The 25,310-nt window shown below is 37.3% G+C and overlaps 1 protein-coding gene across 1 annotated transcript in view; it reads left to right on the top strand.

Annotated features, from left to right (window-relative positions):
- Positions 1 to 11,824, top strand: part of BRINP3 (BMP/retinoic acid inducible neural specific 3) — a 428,987-nt gene extending 417,163 nt beyond the window's left edge. Inside the window, exons 7-8 of the mRNA XM_014590228.2 lie at positions 10,511 to 10,733; positions 11,752 to 11,824. Of these exons, the coding sequence (XP_014445714.1) occupies positions 10,511 to 10,733; positions 11,752 to 11,824 (296 nt within the window). The remainder of the gene's footprint in view (positions 1 to 10,510; positions 10,734 to 11,751) is intronic.
- Positions 11,825 to 25,310: the final 13,486 nt, after the last annotated feature.

Raw genomic sequence — 25,310 nt, 5'->3', positions numbered from 1 at the left:
CATTTTATGTCCCTGTCATCTCTCGAAGAATGCATGCTTGTTGAGGAGGAGGTCTGCTTTTCTCACATGTGGGTTATTCTGGGCTCTCATTAATCACATGTCACTCTGAACAATTTGCTGAACTGTGCAGAGGCACATTTTCTCATCAACAAAATGCGTAAGAGTATCCACCTCCTAGGATTGTCGCAAGGATGAAATGAGATAATCCATGTAAAGTTCTTGGCAAAACACACACAGAAACATTGAATAAATTATAAGACAAAAAAAATAGCTAGCATTTATCTATCACTAATCATGTAAAAGGCATTTTATCACATTTTCATAGTGATTACCTAATTTAATCGACACAGAAATCCTGTGAGGAAAGTACTATTATTAGAGCTAGAATAATAATTGTTATTGTAGCTGTAACACTTAACCAGCACAGTGATTGGCACACAGTAAACACTCAACAAATATTTGCTACACTCTTGTTGAACTACAAACTATAATTACCCTGGAGGCCTCAATTAGCAGTATCCGGCAGCATTTCTGCAAGAACAGAATCTGACTACAGCAGAAGAGGCGTTTATTTAAAGGCATCGGATTGGTTAGCTTATAGAATCAGCATGAGGATTAGACCTGCTGGCTCAGAGGCACGGCCGGGAGCATTTCTAAAATCACGCAGGGGACAAGATCTCCTGAGGACATCACAGAGCACAAGAGTCTGCAGCTGGGACATCTGTCACTCCAAGACAGATCACTGAAGTTGTTGATAGCGATGATGTCTCCAGAGAATTCACCTGATGCAGCTTCCGAGATTTATACATTTTTCTTATTAAGAGAAATTGAAACAGCAGTGACAAGTTCTTGATTTTGAAAGGGATATTCAAATGTGCTCAGAATCACCAATTTTCAGAATAGATTATTTTAAAAAAACTATCTTATTTATTATTGAGTTTTCTTTTTTAATGTATTTTTAATGTACCATTAGATTCAATTACCTAGTATTTTTTTAAAGAATGATTTATTTAATTTTATTTATTCATTTATTTATCTTAATTTGACCAGAGAAAGACAGACACACAGAGAGAAGGAAAATGAGAAACCAAGTTACCAGGTCCAGGACTTGAACCATGGTCAGCCACGTGGGAATGTCTAGTGCGTTAACCACCATGCCACCTGCTGGCCCCCTCATCAAGCTTTCTATAGGGCATATATACTCACCAGAGAAAGAAAGAGAGAGAGAAAGTGAAAAAGCAAGTCACCAAGTTCAGGACTAGAACCACAGTCAGCCATGTGGGAGTCCAGGACCGTAACCACCACGTCACCTGCTGACCACAGACTAGATTATTGATAGATTGATTTGCAGGACTCATGCACAGCTAAGATGTGGCCAGCAGCTAGAATACTTGCTAGTGGGTTTTTCATGTCTTTTCAGTATTATGCCATTAAGAAATTATGCCCTGCAACACCATGAGTTCATTCACATCCCTGAGAAGTACATTTCCATAGTAGAGAGGCTGAGAAGTTATTTAACTCTAAAATACAATGAAGATCTTGGGACCAGTAGATGGCATAATTGTTATATCACTGGACTCCCATGTAGTCAACTGCAGTTTGAGTCCTGGACTTGGTGGCTTAGAACTCACACCTGATGTGTGCCCAAAATCTCAAGAACAGAACAGAGGAAAAGGGATTGCAGCATGGTCATCCCCCCTGGAGGATGATTTCTAACTTCCTGTCTCTGTCTCTCTGGTGTGTGCACTCACCCTATAACAAAAATCTCTCTCTCAAAAAAAAAAAAATACAGTGAAGCTGTCTAACTCTCATGACAGACACTTAAAAGAAAACTCTTCAGTATTCTTTGTTTACAATGAGAGAGAAAACAATCCCAGAAGAAGCTTTGTCCTTGATACTGGAGTCACGCAACAGTCTAGCTGCCACATTAAAAATAGCATATTTTTTTAAGTTTATTTTTATTTATTCATTCCATGAGTGAGAGAGAGAATGAGAGAGAGATAACGAGAGAGAGAGAGAAAGAGAGAGAGAGAGAGAGAGAGTGAGAGGAAGCAACAGGGTCCTTACTCTATCGCCCATCCTCACCTTCGGCTAGTCCAGTCTTGGGCGTGTGTACCCATTCCTGGTAAGTGTCTGGAGATCTCAGAACGTGACTCCGTAACCTTCCCATGTGAGCTCAGCATTGCAGAGGGCTGTGTTACTGCGGAACCACCGTGGCTGCTCAGGAAGAACAGTTGTACTTAGTTAATCTGTGTTTAAACTACAGCCAGTATGCTGAGTTGGTTGAGCATGGAAAGAAATGCTATCCTCATCATTTTTGAGTATGGAATGACTTTCTAATTTTTGCAGTTGTATCAAACAGGAAAAACAAGCACTTCAGATTTATTTTTAATTTTAATTATTTTTTCCATGAGAAAGAGAGAGAGAGAGACACCCCAAACACGGCCTCCACACCATAGTTCACTCCCAGTCTCAGCTAGCCCAAATCCCAGGCACACACACGTACTCAGCGAGTTTCTGAGGCACAAATACAGGATCTTTTCCATATGGCTCTTAGTTCAGAAAAACAACCATATAGTCTCTCAATTGTCTTCAGAACCTATTGCCAAACTATTTTTGATATCCATACCTAGCTTCTTTATTTCATATCAGAAAAACAGGCATGGAGCCAGCCGATGGCAGAGTGGTTACAGTGCTGTACTCCCACATGACCAACTGCGGTTCAAGTCCCAGACCTGGAGACTTGAAAAATCACACTGGACACTTGTGTGTGCATGCCCAAAATCCCAGGAAGAGAATGGAGAAGGAACCGTGGTGTGGCCATCCTCCTTGAGGGGGTGATTTCTCACTTTCTCTCTCATTGTCTGTCTCTCTTCAGTGAAGTATACAACCCAATAGCAGAAAAACAAACAAATAAATAAATAAGAACAGCAGGCACTAGATGACTCTACCTAATAAGAAATTCATTAAAGGATATTGAATAGCACATAAAATCATCAAGAAAGGTAGAGAAATAAGCTCTTGTGCCCCATATTAGGGAACGGTCAAAAATTTTGCACAACAGTTACTGAGTGAGGTCATCACTGCTTACTCAGCAGACCTGGGATTGGCCTCAGCAGTACGATGACTGCTGTACCCTTTCCTTCCTGAGGGATTTGTTCTCGGCTTTGTCTCATCCTTTGCACCAGCAGCTTACCAGCCCAAGGCTGGGCGAATGATGTTACCACCATGGAACTGCACTGGGGGCATGAGGTCCTGGCTTCTCCAGCTTCTCGAGTTAGAGATAAGGCGCTGTTTGGGACATTTCCTAAGTATTCAAATGGAGTCATACAGGATAGCCCAATAAGGGGCACATTACTCTAGTTGAACTAACATACTGAAACATTTTAATTTAAAGACATCATGTGTCTTCCAGAGAAAAAGAAATCCAGAGAAAGCACCACTGATTTCTGGGCGGCTACTAAGGAATTGGGGTCCATTTCTGATTGATGCCTTTGTGCATCCACTGCTCTGTAGCTTCATAAAACTGGGCACTTCACAAGGTATTCCACAGGCCTGCCATTTGTTTATGCAGTGTTATAGTATTTGGTCAATTCCAGTATAAACTCTATACCCAGAACTTATGGAGGGCTTGAATACTCCCACTGACGTGTGACCACTCAAAATCATATCGGTGATCTTCTGCAGAAGTTGGGAACATTCTAAACGGATGCAGATCATTCCAACAGTCCCTTAGAAGTGTTGGGAGGGAAAAAAAAAAAAAAAAAAAAAAACTTTTGTAAAAATAGAAATCAGTTGATTCCAGTCAGGATTCTAGCATGGGCCGTGATTTCTGCATTGGTCACATTCCTCAAGGATCAGGTATCATTTCAGCCCCTGGTAACTTCCTGCCGTTCAGGAGACTGAGCGCCTGGACTTTCAACTCTTCTTGCCATGCACCCTTTTTTCTACCCTTAGTCTCTCTCAGTCTTTCCCAATTCAGTAATGCTGTCTCCTATCTACCTATGGCCACTATTTCTGTAGTGTCAAGACTTTAACGTAGTTGCTAGAAAAGCATTTGCCACTGAAAATCAGAATAGAAAAGAATTATACTGTCTTCTAGGAAACTGTGGGTCAAAAAAGGGTGTTTTCTTTGGGCAGTAACGTTACACTTCAGGTAGAGATGTGGTTAGTATTTATCTGGCAGCCTTAAAGACAGTGCTTAGTAAAAGTCTAGGTCTAGACCTATTGTAGACTAAAGAAAAGGCCAACAGACCAAGTAAATTAATAAGTAAAAATCCAGCCACAGAAACAGAACCTACTTGCATGTGTACACGCATGGGTAAGGCCACAGTCGTGCATTTAGAAGCAGTACTTGTTTTATTAGCTTATTGCTTACAGAAAGTCCGTGTTACTAGCGTTCATTACTATGCAGTCATTACAGAAAATGTGCTCACAAACAGAAGGAGGAAAGATGATTGTGTAAGAATTGAATTGGTTATATATCAGAATTATCTTTTCTGTTTACAAACAAATGTACGGGGCTGGTCTGTAGCCTGGTGGGTAAGGGAAGCAAATCCTCCATAGCTAACCATCATTCGAATCCCAGACCAAGGGCTTAAAATACCCTCTGGGCACATATACACATGTATGTGTGTGTACCCAAAAGCTGGAGAAATAAAGAAAGAAAAGTTATTTTGGGATGACCATGCCCTGTCGTGGGATGCTTTCTCCTTCCTTCCACCTTCTCATCTCTCTAACAAGAGCAAGTAGCCTCTGCTCTTAGGTAAAAAAAAAAAAAAAAAAGTTTGAGTGGATTCTTCACGTATATCTGAAATACTTTTTCCTATTTCTACTTTCATTGTGTTTCCTTATTCTCTACGTATTCTGTATGACATTGTATATTATATTGTATTACTATAGTAAGATCATTGATATACTTTCATAATAATTAAACTTATGCAATATGCATTGTCATTTCTACTGAAAGAGTGCCAGTATATTAATTGATTTTTTTTTAGAAAAATATGTAAAACATAAACCAGTAGGCTTTTGGCTGCATGTTAACAAGTTATTAAATAATGTCGTTTTTATCTAAATATTGGAAACCTAAGCTATGTATATGGTGTGTTGATAAACTCAATAGTCCTTTTTGGTTATGTTTTATATTTATTGATAATATTTTAATTAAATTAACACATTAATATGAATTAACAAAAATTATAAGCACACCAGTTATTTTCTTAAATCCTTCTAACCATAGTACTAATTTCTAATGGAAGCAACTTTGGTGTTGGTTCATTTTTACAGACTTATAGCTCTAAAAATGATTTCCAAATAATAACAAAAAAAAAACCTGATTATTTTCTACACTTCTCAGGAAGTAAGTTATATGTATTCAAAGCTCTACAAAATTCAAAATGCTTTAGAACATCTTTGCAAATATATTCTAAAGCAGTTTTCAGTAGACATTCTGAATACCTGAAAATATTTAAACAATCCAACTATATTGATCAGTGTTGTTTATATGCATTAATAAATGACAGAAATGTCACTCGGGATATAACTGCTTCTCAATTTGGGTTAAGTCCATCATAAATTGAAAATATTGCAAATTTAAAATGCCTTTAATATACCCAACTTACCAAACAGCTTAGCCTAGCCTTCCTTAAATGTTCTCAGAACATTTATGTTAGCCTACAGGTGGGCAAAATCATCTATTGCAAAACCTATTTTATAGTAAAAATGTTGATTATCTCATGTAAGTAACTGAGTAATGTACTGAAAGTGTAAAACAAGAGTCGTGTGGGTACTCAAGGTATGATTTCTACTGAATGGTTAGCACTTTTGCACAATTCTAGGTCAAATCATCTTAATTGGGAATCTCTGTATACACATTTATAGCTGGCTCTCTCGTACCCCTTAAAGTTTCTTATTTCTACTTCTCATCCACTTAATTCAACTAAGAAACATGGGAATAAAGAGCATAAGACATAAATTATATAAGGTCATTATGTAAATATAGTGGTGTTAATAAAACTTTCTGCTGATAACACAGTTATGAAACCAAGGATTGTCTACATTCTGCTCACGAAATTGCCCCAATAAAATTTGCATGAAGGATTATTGTGGGAATTAATTGAGTTAATATTTAAAGTACTTAAAAGAATACCTTCCCAAAGTTAGAGCTCATGTTCACAGAGAGATAAAGAGAGACAGAGATCACTAGTTTCAAAATGAGCTAATATCAAATGTTAAATAGAGTTTCTATGAATGGAAGGGAGGGAGAAAGCAGCAAGCCTTATGCAGAAATTAAGAAAAAAATCATTTCATTTTTAATAGAGAAGTGGTGCTAGTCTGGAGAATGAACATGGTGCTTGGCTAGTCATCTATAATTTATTGGAAAGTTGTCACCTAGCCTAATTCTCTTTGCTTCCACATAATTCATTATGATAATGCATTCCCTTTTGTATTATTGCTTGCTTCACGTGAATTAGTTAAGAATCTTGGCGGACTATAAATTCTTTGCAGCATAAAGGATATTTATTACCATTATTATTGGTGTTGTTTTTGTTATTTTGTTTCTCTGTAGTTTTCAAAACTATGCTGTGCAGAAATATTTAATTGGTACATACATAACAAACAGGTATTTCTAGAATATAGTTAAATAATATATTCATGTTTATTTCTAATAACTTAGATTTTCAATTTCATTTTTTTTCTGGGTGATTTTTACATGGCATTGTTATGTTTTCTTTTATTATTTTTTTATGCACCTCAGTAAGTATGGTCAGTCATTGTTTACTTGCTACTTTTAAAGCAAATATGGTTTTATTTGTAAACCAACAGTTGTGTGGTTTTATTTATAAAATGATACGGCTGTAAGACAACTAGACCCTAATAGGACAGTCCTAAGTTTGAGTCCGGCGGCCTCCCTGTGCATGCCCGGCATCATGTTCATGATCTGCATGAGCTGACCGGGAGAAGGTGGGTCACGGTGTGATGACTGTGTGGAAGGTGCCTCGCTCTCTTTCTCATGGAAGAACTATTTAAGTCCTGTAAGATAAAATGCTCTCTGGCATCCCTAATTATTGCATTTTCTCCTTGTAGTTATGTAAATGATCAATTTATGTAATATTTTTAATATCATAAAAATTCTGTTTCTGTTTTTCATAAATAGCAATTTAACTTATTGCCAAAATGAGAGGAAAGAAGCCCACAGTAATATTTCTGGGGCCCCTATTGACTGCTAAGTAGAAAGAATTTCAGGAATGGAAGATGTTATTTTTGCATTCAAAAATATTGCATGTCATTAGTCAGTCATTTTTTAAAAAGATGAAGGGTTCATCCATATTTGCTGTCAGAGACTGAAACATCTGTATGTTCTGTGCAACAGGTGTTCAATAAATGTTTTGGGTGACTGTCAGTGGTGACTCCTAATGATTTAATAATGAAGTAATTATTCAGGTGTCATGTTAAAATCCTGTTTCTTAGAAATCACATACTGACAATTTTTAGCTGATATACACTATTAAATACACCTAGTAAAATAAGTAGATTGTATTTTGCACTATCCTTTAACTTGTATAGAATTCCCTGGGTTAGAATCTTTCTCAGTATTATTGCAATAATGAACATAATTAAAATATGCAAACCCACAGCACAATGCAGGCTTATCCGAAGTGTTCAAGTGAAAGATGGCAATGAAATGAATGATTATATTTCAAAGTAGTGGCATCTGCTCTGTGAGTAATCCAAGGGATACTTTCCAATTTCCATGCATCAACTATTTATTCAAAGGAGGGAATTTCTCAAAAGAGACATACAAGACCAAACAGAATGTAGAGTACTGTCAAAATGGAATTTTAAAATGCATCTATTATCTACACCCTGCTTACTTAAAACATCTTTTGAAGCATATCAAATGGCTATGCTTTCTAAATTTTATTCCTTTCTCTTTTTTGTTGTTGTTGTAAAAGTTCATTTTATTTTTTTCTCCTTCAAAGTCTATACCCTTAATATCCAAAATATGCTCTAATTGTAGTCTAGAAGAAATAATCCCAATAGTTATAATTTGCTGTGAATTCTTAAAAAGTTGCATTTTCAGCATTGATGAACTATTCTTAAGTCATCAGAAAAGTCATGATGCAGTTAAACTGACAACTCAGTAGTTTGGATCTGAATGTTGAATTAGCCCTAACACATAAAATGCATGTAAATTGCATTGATCGTCATATTAATGTGGTCTATTTTATCAGGTATCAATGGCATATTTTAAAAAAATGTTAATAATAACTTGGTCATTTTAATACACGTTACAGAGACATGTCTTACATGCAATGACTAGTACTGAAGCCCCTTGTCCAAATTTAGTTGAATAATGACATAATCGCTGTTTCTGGATATTTGAAAACAGCTAGTCTTAAGCTGAATAATTAAACCTAACTAAATAGGCTTTTGAAAACAATGTTCTTACATGAGAGAATTTTAGAGTTAAATGAGATTGTCATCATCTGGTACATGCTATCTCATTCAGGAGGAAATTGAGAGACTGAAGTTTAATGCATGTCTTATACTTTTTAGGGATAGACTAATGACTGAGATGTGAGTTGTGATTTGGCAAATATGGGGGGTGTTCAAAAAGTTCATGAAAAAGTTGTGTTGTGAAGAAATGCATAGATTTAAGTTGTGTGCATCAGCGTAAACTCATACTTTGATTTCTTCATAAACTTTTTGGAAGTCTTTTTGTAATACTTCTTCCAGTATAGAAAATGTCTTTCTAATCTTGTGATGTGTGAGTGTACTACATAAAAATGACTACAACATGAGATTCTTCACAAAAGTAATCCTTTAAAAAGTAACAGGTGCTACAAACAAAAAACTATATATGTATATTTGGAGTTCCTGTTTTAGAAGTTACTTGAGAAGAAAATGAGAGAGGGATAATGACCCTACTATTTCTTTTTAATCATAATAAAATATGTGTAACGAAATTCGAAATAATCATGGTTAAGTCTGCCGTTCAGTAGTACTCATTGTGTTGACAGCTACACTGCTATCTTCTTTCCAAAATGTTTTCATCCCCCAGAACAGAGTCCCCACAACCATTATATAATGACTCTCCATGAACTCTTCACCCAGGACCTGGCAGATCCTAATCTACTGTCTATATGAGTCTAACTCTTCTCGATATTCCACATAAGTGAACTCGTACAAGATTTGCCCTTAGGCATCTGGCTTATTCAATTGAACATTATATTTTCAAGATTCATTTGTGTTATAATATGTGTTAGGACTTTATTCATTTTAATAGTCAAATAACATTTTATTGTATGTGTAGACCATATTTGGCATATCCATTTATCTTTTTTTTAAAATTTAATCAATTTACTTTTTAGAGATATTTTTGCTATAGTGTGCATGTGCTTGCAGAGAGAGACAGAAAGTGAGAAATCACCTCCCCCCCCAGGGGGATGGCCATGCTACAATCCCCTCTCTTCCAGACTCCTCTTCGAATGTTGGGGATGCACACACACATGCCCAGCAAGTTTTAAGCCATTGTGTCTAGGACTCAAACTGTAGTCAACTACATGGGAGTCCAGTGACATAAACATTACGCCATCTGCTGGTCCCTTATTTTATTTGATCTTATACATTCAAACACTGTATATTACAGCTTGTAAATGAATTTCCCCAGTATGAATACACTGCATATTAATCCAGTTAAAGATATTATCATACATGTCATCATCAGCATATAAATCTGTTGATGGGCAATTTGTTGGTTTTCACCATTCAAGTATGACCTCAACTGTTTTGTGTTTAGATAATGAATAGGTCTTTTAGATCATTATTTACTGGTTGGCACATCAGCTCTTTGAAGAGAAGGCAGTTTCTGACCTGATACTTATTGACATAAAAACAAAAGCCAATATTAGAATTTTGAATCTTCTTCATTTTTCTTTTTCATCTACATTGATGCTATAAACTATTATGTCATGATAAATTGAAATATGGCCAGTTATGAAAAATAGAGTGGTTAAATATTATAATTTTCTGTTTTAAAAACGTTCTCTTTTTCTTTAAACATTAATGAAGTAATTTAGTAATAATTTTATATATTTTCTATACTAAATTAATGAAAATTTCTGGAAATATTTCTTTAGTATAAACACTTGGAGAGTATTATCTACTGTTAATGCCAAATGAAAACCAGATTAATGACCACTATGTTCTGGAGAGAGTTCTTTCTAATACCATGAAAAGGAGAACAGAAGAAAATTACATTCAACTTAAACTTTCTGTCCAAACTTTGTTTTAGTGCATGTTATTTTAATTATCTTCTTCCATAAAAGTGCTCCTTTAATGGAAGCACTCAAAGATCCTGAACTCCCATCTTCTATGAATTTGCTACTCACAAATAACAGGTTGTATTTATTTGTTTTAAGGTTAACATATTAAATGTGTTTGGGGGAAGACAAGTAATGGTTTTGTAATTACTCTGCTGCATTTTAACCTTTTTTTTTTTCAGATGAATTCAAATTCTTCATGAAAAGGCTCCCCATGAATTACTTCCTCAACACATCCACCATCATGCATTTGTGGACAATGGATTCTAATTTTCAGCGCCGCTATGAACAACTGGAAAACAGCATGAAGCAGCTTTTCCTCAAGGCGCAGAAAATCGTGCACAAGCTCTTTAGCCTTAGCAAGAGGTGTCATAAACAGCCCCTCATCAGCCTGCCGAGACAAAGGTAAGATGCTCAGGGCAACGAGGGCGGCTGAGGATGTTGTTTTGGCTGGGAACTCCGGTTCGTTTCCTGGATGCTGGCGTGGTACTGTGCAGAGCATGGCGTTATTCATATTAGTAGAGGTCATTTGAAAATGACATTTCCCTTAAGTCTCTTATGAACAAAGTGTAGTTATTTTCCAAAGTAATACTACAGTGGAGAACATACATATGAACACTTTTGGGGGTTTTGTTTTCTTTCTTTTATTATCAGAATCAATAAATTACTCTAACTTGCTCCATGTGGTAGACAACTAATAACTGTATTACGGTGGACAGAAAATATTGAAGCCAGACAGTAATATCGTGAGCATGAGAATTCAACAGGAAAAAAGTGAAATTCTTCAATATGCCGTTTTCAAATAAAGTAATCCAATTTTATCTGACTAATAGAAAATATAAATTTTATTCTGTACAAACTCCTGAAAATTACTGTCAAAGTTTCTAACATTTAGCATGAACAGTGACAGTCTTTTAAGATACTGTTGGAACCAAGTTGAAGACGCAGTTTTTGGATTCAGTACTTTATGAATCACTGACCACTCGTTGCAATAAAAAATTGTATTTCTTTCTTTGAAGTCAGAGTAAAAGTACATTGAAATGAAAAGCTACAGGAAAACATAGGACAATATCACAAAAAAATATACATGTAGCCATTACAAAGTACTTGAATTCTAACTTGATACTTAAATTATCGAGAGAAGAAATCCATAATTATAGATTTCTTTCACTAAAAATAAAAACTGAAGGTCAATACATTTTTTAAATTCCCTTTTCAAATAACTCACTGGCATTTTTGTTCATAATTAATTGTTAGTATATTCAGGATGTGGGCAACCATCCTCACCATTTAACCTGAGGACACTTTCATTACCCACCCCTGAAAGCTAAGTAACAATTAGTGGTCACTCCCCATAATCCTACACCCACCCCTAGCTACTTAACTCTATATGGACTTGTCTAATTTACCATTTCCTATTTAGAGTTGGCTCTTGTGGGAATTTTACAGAAACGCAGTCAGATGTCTTTGTGACTGGCTTCTTTCGCTTTCCATAATGTGGTCAGGTCCATCTGTGAGGTAGCCTCGGGTACATCGTGTTTTGTTTGTTCATTCATCATTTGATGGACATTTGAATCATTTCACTTTTGAATGATTATAAATGAGACTTCTGTGAATATTCATGTATATTTTCTAGCATGGTCATATGTTTTCAATTCTTTTGGCTCTGTACCAAAGAGAGAAACTGCTGAGTGAGTCATAAAATGACTCTCTATTTAACATCCTGAGGAGCTGTCAAATCGTTTCCCACAGTGGCTGCTCTAGTTTATATTTTCTCCAGTCATGAAAGATGGCTTCAATCAGCCCACGTTCTCATCAACACTTGTTATTTTCTGTGCTTTTGATTAGAGCCATCTAAGCGTGTGTGAAAGAGTAGCTGTGGTTTTTATTTACATTTCCCCTAGTGACTAATAATTTTGAACATTTTTTCATGTGTTTATTGTTCATTGGATATCTTTTTTTTTTTTTTTTTGGAGAGGTTTTTGCTATAGGGCACATGAGCTCGCCAGACAGACAGAGAGAGACAGAAGGACAGAAATCACCCCCCAGGATGATGGCCACACCACAATCCCTTCTCCTCCATTCTCCTCTTGGGATCTTGGGCATGCACGCACATGCACCCAGCCTGGGTTTAAGTCACCGGGTCCAGGACTTGAACCACAGTCGACTAAGTGGGAGTCCAGCGACATAGCCATTACACTAACTACTGGTCCCAATTGGATATCTTTTTTATAAACATGTCTATTCAAATATATCCATGGGTTTTTAATTTGTTTTGTATTGTTTCATGTTGTAAAAGTACATCATATATTCAAAATGCAGTCCCTTAATGGTTTTGTGATATATGAATGTCTCCTCCCATTTTCCCAGGGTGTCTTTTCATTTTGTTCATTTTGCTAATTGAAGTCTTTTTATCTCTTTCTTTTTGTCATCAGTTTTTACCAAAATTTGTCAACCTGTTGCTATTTTCAAGGACCTATTTAATATTATTGACTTTTTAAAATTTCGTTGTTGCCTTTCTCATCAGTATTTCCTTCCGTTTGTTGTATATTTAATGTTATTTTCTTTTTCTCGTTTCTTGATTTGAGAGTTTTTCTTTTTTTTTTTTTGAGAGAGATTTTTTGCTATAGGGTACATGCACTTGCCAGAAGGAGAGAGACAGAAAGCAAGAAATCACCTCCTAGGGTGGATGGCCACGCCACAGTCCCTTCTCCTCCATTCTCCTCTTGGGATTTTGAGCATGCATGCACACATGTCTGGTGTGAGTTTGAAGTCACCAGGTCCAGGAGTGAACTGCAGTCGGCTGTGTGGGAATTCAGCGATGTAACCATTATGCCATCTGCTGGTCCTGATTTCACAATTTTTAGTACAGGGATTCAGAGCAATACATTTCCCTCTAAGCACTGCTACAAGTTTGATCTAATCTTGTACTTTATTCCATATACAAATAAGATATTTAGTATGTTTTTCTGCATACCCCAAGGGAATATTCCCTAACAGTGAATTTTGCTTGAAGGAAAATTCTATTATTGATTATAATAATCTTTATGATTTATGCATCTGGATTATAATCTGTTTGAAATCACTGAAATCGATAACTCTACCTCAAATAAGTAATGTAAGGATGAGGGGAGGAGGAGAGTTAGTTAAGGAATTGATGAGTCTGGTGATGAATGTGCCGATGTTAGCATTCTATTTAACGAATATAGCTAGAGATGAATATATAGACATATATATTATATAATTGTGTGTGTGTGTGTGTGTGTGAAGGATCTTCAAAGAATTCATGGAAATTTTAACCATATGAAAGAAAAGTATACATGGATGGGACCTGCAGATAGCGTAATGGCTATATCCCTGGACTTCCATGTAGTCGACCGTGGTTTGAGTCTCGGACCTGGTAACTTAAACTCACGCTGGGCATGTGTGCATGTGTGCCCAAGATTCCAAGAGGAGAATGGAGGAGAAGGGATTGCGGCGTGGTCATCCCCCCTCGGGGGTGATTTCTTGCTTTCTGTCTCTCTGTCTCTCTCTGTCTTTCTGGCGAACGCACACACCCTATGGCATAAATCTCTCAAAGAAAAATTAAAAAGTATGTGTGGATTTCAAAAATATTTTTCACCAAAATAAACTTGTAGTTTAGTTTTATGTTTCCACAAACTCGATGACGTCTTGTCTTACGTTTGAAGTTCAAGGGAGATTTGGACAAGAGGGGTGGTTGTCATCAGTACATATGAAACCTTGAAACCTGAATGTCATGCCAGGGAGAGGTGTAGAGTCTGTGGGTACATGAGGGTGAGTCGGGAGACAGACACTGTAAGTCAGCAGACAGCAGGCTGAAATGTACCAGGGAAGCCATATGAATTTCTAGTAAAAAAAAGTAAACTGTGCATTGAACATGCACACATGCCAAAAAAGTGCAGGATTTAAAAAGAATATTTGGGAACTGCAACCCACTTTAAATTGGCTGTGTACAAAATAAAGAAGAAAAAGAATAAAATATAAAGATGTATTATTTGGAACAGAATTCAATATCATATAGGCAAATCTTTGTTTTCCAAAACTTCCAACCTAAATAAATCAAAGATTGCCGCAGGCTTTTCTTGACTCCCCTTTTTTTAATTTAGCATAATTCCTGCGTTGGCTATTACTCATCACACACACACGGAAACAATGCAGACTTCTTGCTAGCTGAAGGATTTTATTGAATTTGGATTTTTTTCCCGATTACCATTTTTCTTTTACTACCAATGTGAGATTTTGTTTCTATTTTGCTTATGTTTTTTTTTCTATACTAATAGGAGGATAAAACATAAAGAAACCAAAAAAGTACATGCTATACTTTGTTAAAAAGGCAGTATGGAAAAAGGAGGTTGGATATCTTTGGGTTATGTCTTTCAGAAATTTCTGCAAAACAAAGCAGATAAGCGATATCAATGATTCACTTCCTTTGGAATTCTATTTTTCCCTGCATTTTTGAAGTTTTTCTTAGCCTCTCTTTTGAACTTTTTCCACATTCAGTTTGAACTTTCATTTTTGATATTTGAACATCTTGAAACATAAGCAATAACAAACAAACAATAAAAATGAGACCTACACAATACATCTTTACTAGTAAGTTAGTTTCTTCACATTTCCTCTGTAATGCTGGCCAGGTGGAAGTTACTCTTTATGAACATGAGTGTAGTTCTTCTATGTTTGTTTATTTTAAGTTGTTTATTTCCTACATGAGCAAGAGATAGGCAGAGAGATAGACACCCCCAGTGGGGCCCTTGGGCTGTGATCTACCTCCAGCTTCAGCCAAGCAGACCGTGGAGGTTCAGCTGCAGCATTGCTGTCCCATGGTCTTCCTCGCCTTTCTTTTTTTGCCCTTTCTTTTCTTCTTTTTTTTTTCTTTTTTTTCTTTTCAAGACATAAACTTGCTGTTTTAAGATGGCCATCCTCCTGCCCCAGCCTCCTGAGTGGCTGAAAATGCATACCACCACACCCGACTTCCTTTTCAATGAAGTATGATGTTCCGGTTCAACTCACCACTTTTGCACTCAGGAATTCATGTGACAAATACATCCTTTTTCTTAACTTGAGTAGACCCTAAAGACTGTGATCATCTGGTTTGCTTAAGGTAGGCAACTTTTGCTGCGATTCTGAGACTTTTCAGATAAGTAATAATGGCTCGTTAATCGTATTAAAGGACGGTGGTTGTGGCAATGATTGAAAAGTATTCATGAATGATTCCTAAAGGGAAACTTAACTACACTGTTTTGTGCTGTCGTTCACAGAACAGCAAGGGGCCCTAAAAATATTCGGTCGTCAGGAAAGTCATGACGTCTTTTTCTATGTTTTTCTTTGCAAACATGCATTACAACTCTCCTGACGACCCAGTATTACCGTTAATAATGTGTTGGTAAAAGCTTAACAATTGACTATCTAGGGGGAAAAGCCTCAATACACAGTATGTACCGATTTTTGTGGTCTATGACTTTCTACTATGGTCACTGTCAAACGATCTGTGATGTCACTGAACACTGACCCAGCTCATGGCTGTGTGCGTGCTGGTATGTCACGGAGCTGTGAATAGATGTCACAAGCGGCTCCTCTGAGCCAGTGCATGCAGGCTGCAGTAACCCACCAAGCACTGACTGGAGATATCATCGGGGCAGGCAGTGGCACAGCGGCAACGCAGCTGCGCCAGATGAGAAATGGCCTGGGTTCATGTCCCTGGACCCCCTGAGCTAGCTGAGCGTGCGTAGGCATGCCTGAGATCCAAGCCAGCTGAGGGGGTTTGGAGTACGGTGTTCAGACCTTGTCAGAGGTCCCTGTATCTCTGTCTCTGTCTCTCTCAAGGAAGAAATAAAATCAACTTTAAAAAAATGATGATGCTATCTCTACTTCATTTGCAAGGGAAAGTGCCAGTGATGAAATCATTTGTCTAAATCACAGAAAACATGTTTAGGTCTAACTATTCCTTCTCTAAAACCATGCATACATTCCCTATATGTGTTCTAAAACAGGAGTAAACACATTTTTGGTTGTTGTTTTTGTATCCGCCTGTGAAGTAAGACTGGTTTTTATTTTTAAAGTCTCTGAAAGAAATGAAAAAGAGAGTAACATTTTTTTTGACTCATGAAAATCGGATGAACTTTGCATTTTGAGGTGTGGCGTAAATAATGCGGCCACTCCCACTTACTGACACGCTGTCTATGCCCACTTCCCCACGCAGTGCAGACTTGGAACTGGCCTCGGTGACTGTCAACATCTGTGGGAATGTAACGTGTAGCAGCTCTTAAAAATATGACCTTGAGGTGCCAGCGGATGGTGTGCTGGTTAAGGCTCTGGACTCCCACGTGGCCAACCGTGCTTTGAGTCCTGGATCCAGTGGCTGGAAACTCACACCAAGTGTGTGTGCGTGCATGTCCCAAATCCCAGGAGAATAGAGAAAAAGGGATTGTGGCATAGCCATCGCTCCTCGGGGGGTGATTTCTCACTATCCCACTCACTGTCTCTCTCTTTTTCTCTATAGCAACTATATCAATCCTAAGGCACCTTGAATGTTTTAAAAATATTTAAATTCATGTATCATGACTGTATGTTAAATTATAAGTTCATTTTATGAAATGAATAATAATATATTAAAGATACAGTATAGTATTTTATTTGTCATCTTTACGGAGACTTTATACAACCAGATTGAATCCAGAATATTCATGGGGTAATACTGAATATTTTACTAATAATTCCTCTAAATATATGTGTTTATATACACATACATACATATTGGTTTATCAGGAAAGTCATGACATATTTTTTTGCATAGAAAAACAGAGGGGTTAACAGATGGTGTCGCAGTTACATTACTGGACTCCCATATGACCAAAAAGTACTTGACTCCTGGGCCTGGTGGCTTAAAAATCATTCAGGGAGCATGTGTGTGTGTGCCCAAGTTCCCGGGAGGAGAAGGGATTGTAGCATGGACATCCCCACTGGAGGGTGATTTCTCATTTTCCCTCTTACTGTCTCTGTCTCTCTCTTTCCAGCGAGCACATACACCCGAAGGCTAAAACCTCTACAAAAGTAAGAAAAACGTAGGCAAATATGTCATGACTTTCCTCATAACCTAATATTTTCATATATGCATATATATTTTAACATCTACAGGTATGGTCTAAATCTCTATATATCAAAATAAGTTTTATTTTAAATTGATTGGAAATTGATATTCAAATACAGAATTGAGGGACCAGCAGATGATGTAATGGTACATCCCTGGACTCCCACGTAGTGGACAGTGGTTCAAGTCCTGGACCCAGTGGCTTAAAACTCATACCAAGCATGTGTGTGTGTGTGTGTGTGTGTGTGCCCAAGATCCTGAGGGGAGAATGGAGGAGAAGGGACTGAGGCATGGTCATCCCCTTCCCCCACCCCCAAGATGATTTCTCGCTCCCTGTCTCTGTCTCTCGGGTTAGCGCACAAGCCTTATAGCAAAAATCTCTTTAAATAATTACAGAATTGAATCATTTTCAAGAAGTCAACCAACTTTTTCATTTCTCTCCTTCTCTTCCTGATCTTAAATTCTAGTGCAATTCAAAATAATAATAATATCATGTTGAAAGTCTAAGGTGAACAAAAAATTAACACTTGGAGGAAATAAAATGACTAAAAGAATGAACAGTGTGTTTGAAGATGAGAAAGAGTAAAATAAGTTTGGGAATGCTGGAATAAACCAGAGCTGTTAGCATGTCTGGCCAGCATTGCCCTGCCTGCATAGAAAAACAGAAAAATACATCATGACTTCTCCGATGAACCAATATATCACATTCTTATCTAAATTTTAAAAATATATTAATTTTCTCAGCATGAATACATTGCATATTTGTCCATTCCAAGATGTTATAATATACATTATCCTCAACATATAGCTTTCCATTTCTTGTGTCTGTTAATATTTTGGTTTTTGTTTCCCCTGATTCCTTCCATCCCCCATTATATCTAAATTTACCACAGTAAAAATAAAATCTGAAAAGTTTATTAATACAAATAAAATTCAATTATACAAAAATAAATACAATGTAATACAATTAAAAAACAACAGTAAGCTAAATACATGTCAATATATAAAAAATTTACATTTGAATGATTTTTGCATATTTTATTTTTTTCTTTTTGTAGAGAGATTTTTGTTATAGGCTACATGCACTCACTGGAGACACAGAGAGAGACAGAGGGAGAAATCATTGCCTCCCAAGGAGGATGGCCATGCCACGATCCCTTCTCCTACATTATCCTCTCAGGATTTTAAGCACTCATGCACACACACCCAGCTTGAATTTCGTGCTTCTGGATCTGGGAATTGAACCATGGTAGACCATGGTGAAAGTCCAGCACCTTAACCACTACACCAAATGCTGGCCCCAATTTTGGCATCTTTTCTTAATATTTGGCTTAAGTGAAGTAGCTGAATTCTCATAGCTGCTTATACATGGAATTAGCACAAATGCTGCTTTATAGCCTCATATAGATTTCTTGTTTGTTGTTGGAGAAGCTAATATAATAGCCTTTTTTTTTTTTTTTTTTTTTTTTTATAGGATGTGTGTGCTCGCCAAACAGAGATAGAGTGACAGCGAGAAATCACCCCCAGGGGGGATAGCCATGCCACAATCCCTTCTCCTCTATTCTCCTCTTGGGATCTTGTGCATGCACACACATGCGCCTGGTGTGAGTTTAAGCCACCGGGTTCAGGACTCGAACCGCAGTCGACTACATGGGAGTTCAGCGACATAGCCATTATGCTAACTGCTGGTCCTTATAATAGCCTTTTGAGATAATTGTGGATATTGTTCTTTGATACTACACTAAAATCGACAGGTGATCATTGAATTTGAAGCCACGTGATTCACATTTTCAAATCAATTATGCTAAATTCTTTGGTCTACTGTGTATTTGAGATCTTCTACCCACGCAAACAAAATTATGCACTGGTCATTTGGAAAATATTGGCACATTTAATTATAAAAATCTTCCTAATGCTGATGCATATGATAACAATAGATCTTATTCCTTAATATGTCATTGAACTCAAAAAAAGTCTTAAAATTTTTAAAAAGTTTGCTTTTTTTAATTCATGATAGAGCATATATGTGCACATGTGAGAGAGAGAGAGAGATACCAGTGCTCCCACAGAGAGTGGTCATACTGTGATCCCCATCCTGCAGTCCTCCAGCCGGTCGCCTCTTGGGCACAGTACACGTTCCTGGCATCTCAGGCTGACTGGGCAGGGATTTGAACTGTAGTCACCATGCAGCTTATCTTGAACTGGCAACTGCAATTTTTTCTGTTTTGACAGCAGACATACCAAATATCAGAGTATTCATAATCATAGTTTTATTTGGTCAAACTATGTCATCAAGTAAAAATGGAGAACATAGCTACCTCAGCATGCAACCGAAACAAATGCCCTGTCCTTTTTATCCTCAAGGAAACTATTATTGTTGTGTATTCCCATTGCAAGTGTTTCAATCATATGTCCTGGTTTGGCGTACAAATTTGTGCTGCGTACAAATTTATGACTCTTTTGACTGCTTCATAAAAAAAAATTTTTTTTTTAAAAAAAAAAAAAAAAGAAAATTTTTTGCTATAGGGACATGTGCTCACTGAAAAGACAGAGGGAGACAGAGAGATACAGAGATATACAGAGACAAAGAGCAAGAAATCACCTCCTGGGGAGGATTGCCACACCACAATCCCTTCACCATTGTCCTCTCAGGATTTTGGACACGCACGCACATGGTGTGAATTTTAAGCCCCCAGATCCAAGACTCGAACCTCAATCAACTACATGGGAGTCCAACCACGTAATTGTTATGCCATCTGCTGGTCCCAAGAATATTCTTTTTTTTTTTTTTTGGAGAGGTTTTTTTGCTATAGGGCGCGTGCGCTCGCCAGACAGACAGAGAGAGACAGAGAGATAGAAAGCAGGAAATCACCCCCCAGGGGGGATGGCCACGCCGCAATCCCTTCTCCTCCATTCTCCTCTCGGGATCTTGGGCACGCACGCACACGCGCCCGGCGTGAGTTTAAGCCACCGGGTCCGGGACTCGAACCGCGGTCGACTACGTGGGAGTCCAGCGACATAGCCATTACGCTAACTGCTGGTCCCCCAAGAATATTCTTAAATGAAGTTTTCATTTTGTTTTATGAGGGTGTGGTACTGAACCTATTCAGGCGTATAGTCCAGAAGTCTGGTGTAACTGCTGTGATTTGTACTAAGTATCCAGTACTAGTGCAGCCATGTTGCTTTTTGAGCACTCAATAAAAATGTCAACACAAGGCAAAAGAAAAATGGTAGCTGGGTGGTAGTGCACACCTGTAATCCCACCTACTTGGGAGAGTGAGGCAAGTGGATCACAAGTTCAAGGTCAGCCTAGGCAACATAGCAAGACCCTGTCTCTAGAAATAATCATCATGAAAGAAGAGAGGGAGGAAAAAAGGGAGAATAATGTCTCTGTACTTCTATGAAAATTGTTTGACCTTGTGCATCCCCCGATAGGATTTTGCACCTTTTCTCCTCCATCCCCACACTGTGCCCAGGGCTATGTCGATAAACCATTAGGAGTATGACCCTCGATCAATTTCATCTCCTCCTACAATCTTAAATAGATCGAGATAGGAGCCAGCAGGTGGCATGGTGGTTAAGGTGCTGGACTCCCACATGACTGACAATGGTTCAAGTCCTGGACCTAGCAGCTTAAAAAATCACACAAGGCACGTGTGCGTCAGTGCCCAAAATCCAGGAGGAGAAAGGATAGCAGAACAGCCATCTCCCCAGGGGGTGATTTCTCATTTTCCCTCTCACTGTCTCTCTCCAGTGAACACACATACTCTACGGCAATAGCTTTAATAAAAAAGAAACAGTCCTCGACAGCACACCCTTCTTCCTTTACTCCTTTCTTCCTTTACTGGGGCAACCCCTTGTTCCATCTGTCTGCCTCACCCTTGCACCCGACTTCTCACTAGCACCTAGGATGATGTAACTCATTCTGGCCAAATGAATCTACGTGGAGGGAATGCACAGAACTTCTGAATTGGGTCTTTAGAGGAGAAATAGTACGGCACATCCCTCCTCTCCATCCCCCTTGCTAAAATACAAATTTGACGGCTGGAACTGAAGGGAGAGCCCAGTCTCTCTGAAGCCAGCTGGATTGCATATATTTGTTGTTATCTGAGAGAGGAATGAAATTCCATTTTGTGTAGGTCACTGTTATTTGACTTATTACAGCTGAACTTCCATCCCGACTAATCAAGGAAACTTACGGAATGATCTCCAACTATCATAGAATATGTGACTTAAGTAAAAATGTCATTTTCTATATTAACGCCACTTTTGCTGAAAGCAATTTTATATGAAATCGTATGGCAGCGTTAGGATATTAATTTTTCTTATATTTATAGTTTAACTTAATCTTTCATTTTTGAGTTACAGCCACTCTGCAATGACTCACAGGCACATGCTAAGTAATAATGAAGGAATGAGTTTACAGACTCCAATATTTAGATAGTGTCAACCTGTCAATGAGAAATATAAAATATATAGGTATTAGTGTACCCAGTACATGAAGCATGTTTGATTATTCTCTATTTCAAAACTAAAAACATCATTTCTTGTGTATAGGCAATTTCTAATATATTGATGACTATGATACAAAATTATTTTTGATGTGTTTCATACCCCAAATCAAATTTATCATAAAGATAACAGTATACATGCGATAAGAAACACAGTGTAACATTTATAATTGGTCTTGGAAAACTGAATTGTGATTCCAAGAAGAGATCAACTTTTCAAGGAGAGAAGAAAAAAGAAAAGAAAAAAACATAAGGGTACTTTTAAAAGCATGTGGGAAAAATGGAATTAAAGTATGAGGATATTTTGGTGCAAAACTAAATTGGAGAGCCATGCACAGTTTTCCATGAACTTGTTGAAGACATCCTTGTAGTGGGTGTACCCTAGTTTTCCTGCTAAATAATGAGCTCTAAATACATGCTGACCTAGGCAAAGTTGTTCTTTCACTTTCATCACTTCCTTACACCCAGTTCCTGGTGCCACCTACACGTCAGCGCCTTTGGCTATAAGATGCCCTCGTCTTTTCACTGCAGTATTCCTTCTCTGACCTGCTGCTGAGAAATACTTTTGTGATATTTCACTTTATGAGGTCTTAGGCAATTGTGGGCCAAAATTAATTATTTTGCAACTAACTCATACTTAGTTATAAAGCATTTTTTACTTCTAAAATATTTCTTAGCCAAACGAGTCACTCATTTAAAGAATTTCAGACAGAGGAAAAACATAATGATAAAATAAATTGAAGGTTGGGGCCAGCAGGTGGTGTGGTGGTTGAGGCACTTGGCTCAACCACCAACTGAGGTTCAAGGTCCAGACCTGGTGACTTGCTTTCTCACTTTCCCTCTCTCCCTCTCTATCTCTCTGTCTCTCTCTGGTGAACACACATGTAATAATGGGGTCTGCAAGTGGCATAGTGGTTAGTGCTGGACTTCCATATGGTTGACCACGGTTTCAAGTCCTGGACCCAGTGGCTTAAAACTCACTCTGGGTGCATGTGCATGCATACCCAAGATCCCGGGAGGAAAATGGAGTAAAAGGGATTGTAGCATGGCCATCCCCTCTGGGGAGTGATTTCTCACTTTGTCTCTCTATGAAGTTTACATGCCCTATAGCAAAAATCTCTCTCTCAAAAAAGTAGTAATAATAAATACAATTAAATAAATAGTTCTTTTTAAAAATAAATAAATAAAATGATGGTCTGAGAGATTATAGTGCTGCATCTGCTCTTGTTAGTCTTTCTCTCCTGGATAAAAGACTTCTGCAGTCTTCTATTTACACAGGAAAAGTCCACAATCACATCAGAGTACTTCATTTTAGGTCGCTGATACTGACAAAGCCAAGGGTCTTGTTCTTTTTACAAATTCTGGGGTCTCCTGTACACTTATGTATGTGTGCAAACATGCAAAATGACAGGTCATTACCTCTTTCTATATTAAGTAAAAATTATATACGGTTGTTTTAGTCTCTCTTTAAATTAGTTGATTTTTTTTAATCTGAGGAAAAGAATGCTGAGAGCAAGAATTGTTTTGAGCATAATTAATATTATAAATAAAAGAAATTCCCTTTTTTCCGCACATAGTTACTTGTGAAAATAGCATCTTGACAGCTTTCTCAAAGACCTCCTTACACTAAGCACAGTCTTCTAAGGAAGACTGAATGTCATTTCCAAACACATTCTTCTCTCTAGTAAGTCAAGTAGATCTACTGGATAAACTAATCAGATTGAGGAACAGTAGCAATACACAAGGCTCCGGAGTTATTATCTTAACACTTTTTCTGACATGCTGGAAAGAGAAACAGGTCCTTATTCAGGGAAATTTGGGAAACCAATTCTGTGATGTCCAAGATGAAGACCCCTCTTCCCCAATACTGTCTGATGTGAGACTCAGTGTGTTTTAACAACCAGAATTGCTTTCTTTCAGTGACCTCACGTGCATGCAACAGAGGGCAGTCAGAGGGCCCCGTCTCCTATCTGCATGTTCTTCTCACCCAGGCATTAATAATAATACAGCTGCTTTCCAATAAGTCACTTGGAAGATACTAAGTTTATTTTCCAAAATAAATACAAAAACTTGTACATTTTTAAAAGTAAGTCGTGATTAAGCAAATTGCAGACTTCTGATTGCTATAAATTTTGGGGGGAAATTCCACAATGTATACATGCCAAATATTTTGCAGTCTTATAATTAGGGGGAAAATATAAATGGTTGAATTTATTTGTACAGAGAAGTTGCAGAATAAAATTTCTTATTTCCTAAAACAGCTGTTAATTTTCCCAAACAATAAGCTTTCGATGCAGTGTCATATCTTCTTCTTTTCTGTTTGTTTTTTTTTAACTAATTTTAACAGATTCTAGAATTGCCTTTCACTGTAATACAGTAGCTTAAATCAATATAAAATATTTCATTACCTTGAGCTTAAGTGTTTTTCAAACCCCAGGAGCTAGGATTTTAAGTGAAGTCGGGCTTGTGGAATCTGGTTCGCTTAATCACTAGGCTATAGGCCAGCCCTTTATTTGAAGCATGCCTGACATTATTTATTTATTTATTTATTTATTTATTTAAATATCTACTAATTTGCCAACATATATAGGAAGTTAAACATTATCCTCATTTATTTATTTTTTAGGTTTTTTTAGAAGACCTTTACTTTTTTCAATCCATTAAGTGCTTTCTTAGTGCTGGATACCAAACCTTAGCAAATAATTATTTTAATTATTTTCTCAAACATACTCAGAGATTATACTACCTCATCCTTATCAGGGTAACTTGTTTTAGTCCATTCTCTGAGTCTGGGCTATTTATAAAGAATAAAGGTTCATGAAGCTCATGGTTTTGGAGGTCCAGAGTCAAAGGGCCATATCTGGTCAGGGTCTTCTTGTTTGGGAGGACTCTGAATTCTGGGACGACATGATCAAATCTGAGCAACTTAATATAGCCCTGCAAATCAACTGCTGATTCATTCATTCTTAACAAATTTCTTTTTCATAGCCCTCAGCATTAAGATTTTTATCCCAATATCTAATGTAAAATAAAAGGTTTAAGTGCAACTCTTCCTTTGATGGTTAATTGGGATGGCATTACATCTATCTCAAAGAAAAAATAATTATAGAATACTGATCATTTGTTGACATTATGAACCATCAATGGTTTACACGTCATACCAAGTGTGAATCCATGTAGATTCCAGGCATTACTGGTTTTTTTTTTTTTTTCTCAATCTTATAATGTTACTGAGAGTAAACTTTTTAGAATGGGTGCATTTTAATTGTTACGTATAACTAAATTAGGGTCCAATCTCTAATCACTCTCATTCTACTTCAGTCTTTTTTTGTTTTTTTTTTAAGTCATTGCCAGAGGGTGGGA

The sequence above is a fragment of the Tupaia chinensis genome, unplaced genomic scaffold (genome assembly GCF_000334495.1).
Source record: "Tupaia chinensis unplaced genomic scaffold, TupChi_1.0 Scaffold000420_1, whole genome shotgun sequence".
Lineage (NCBI taxonomy): Eukaryota > Metazoa > Chordata > Mammalia > Scandentia > Tupaiidae > Tupaia > Tupaia belangeri.
Note: the sequence above shows the minus strand (reverse complement) of the source record. Positions and strands in the feature narration are given on the sequence as shown.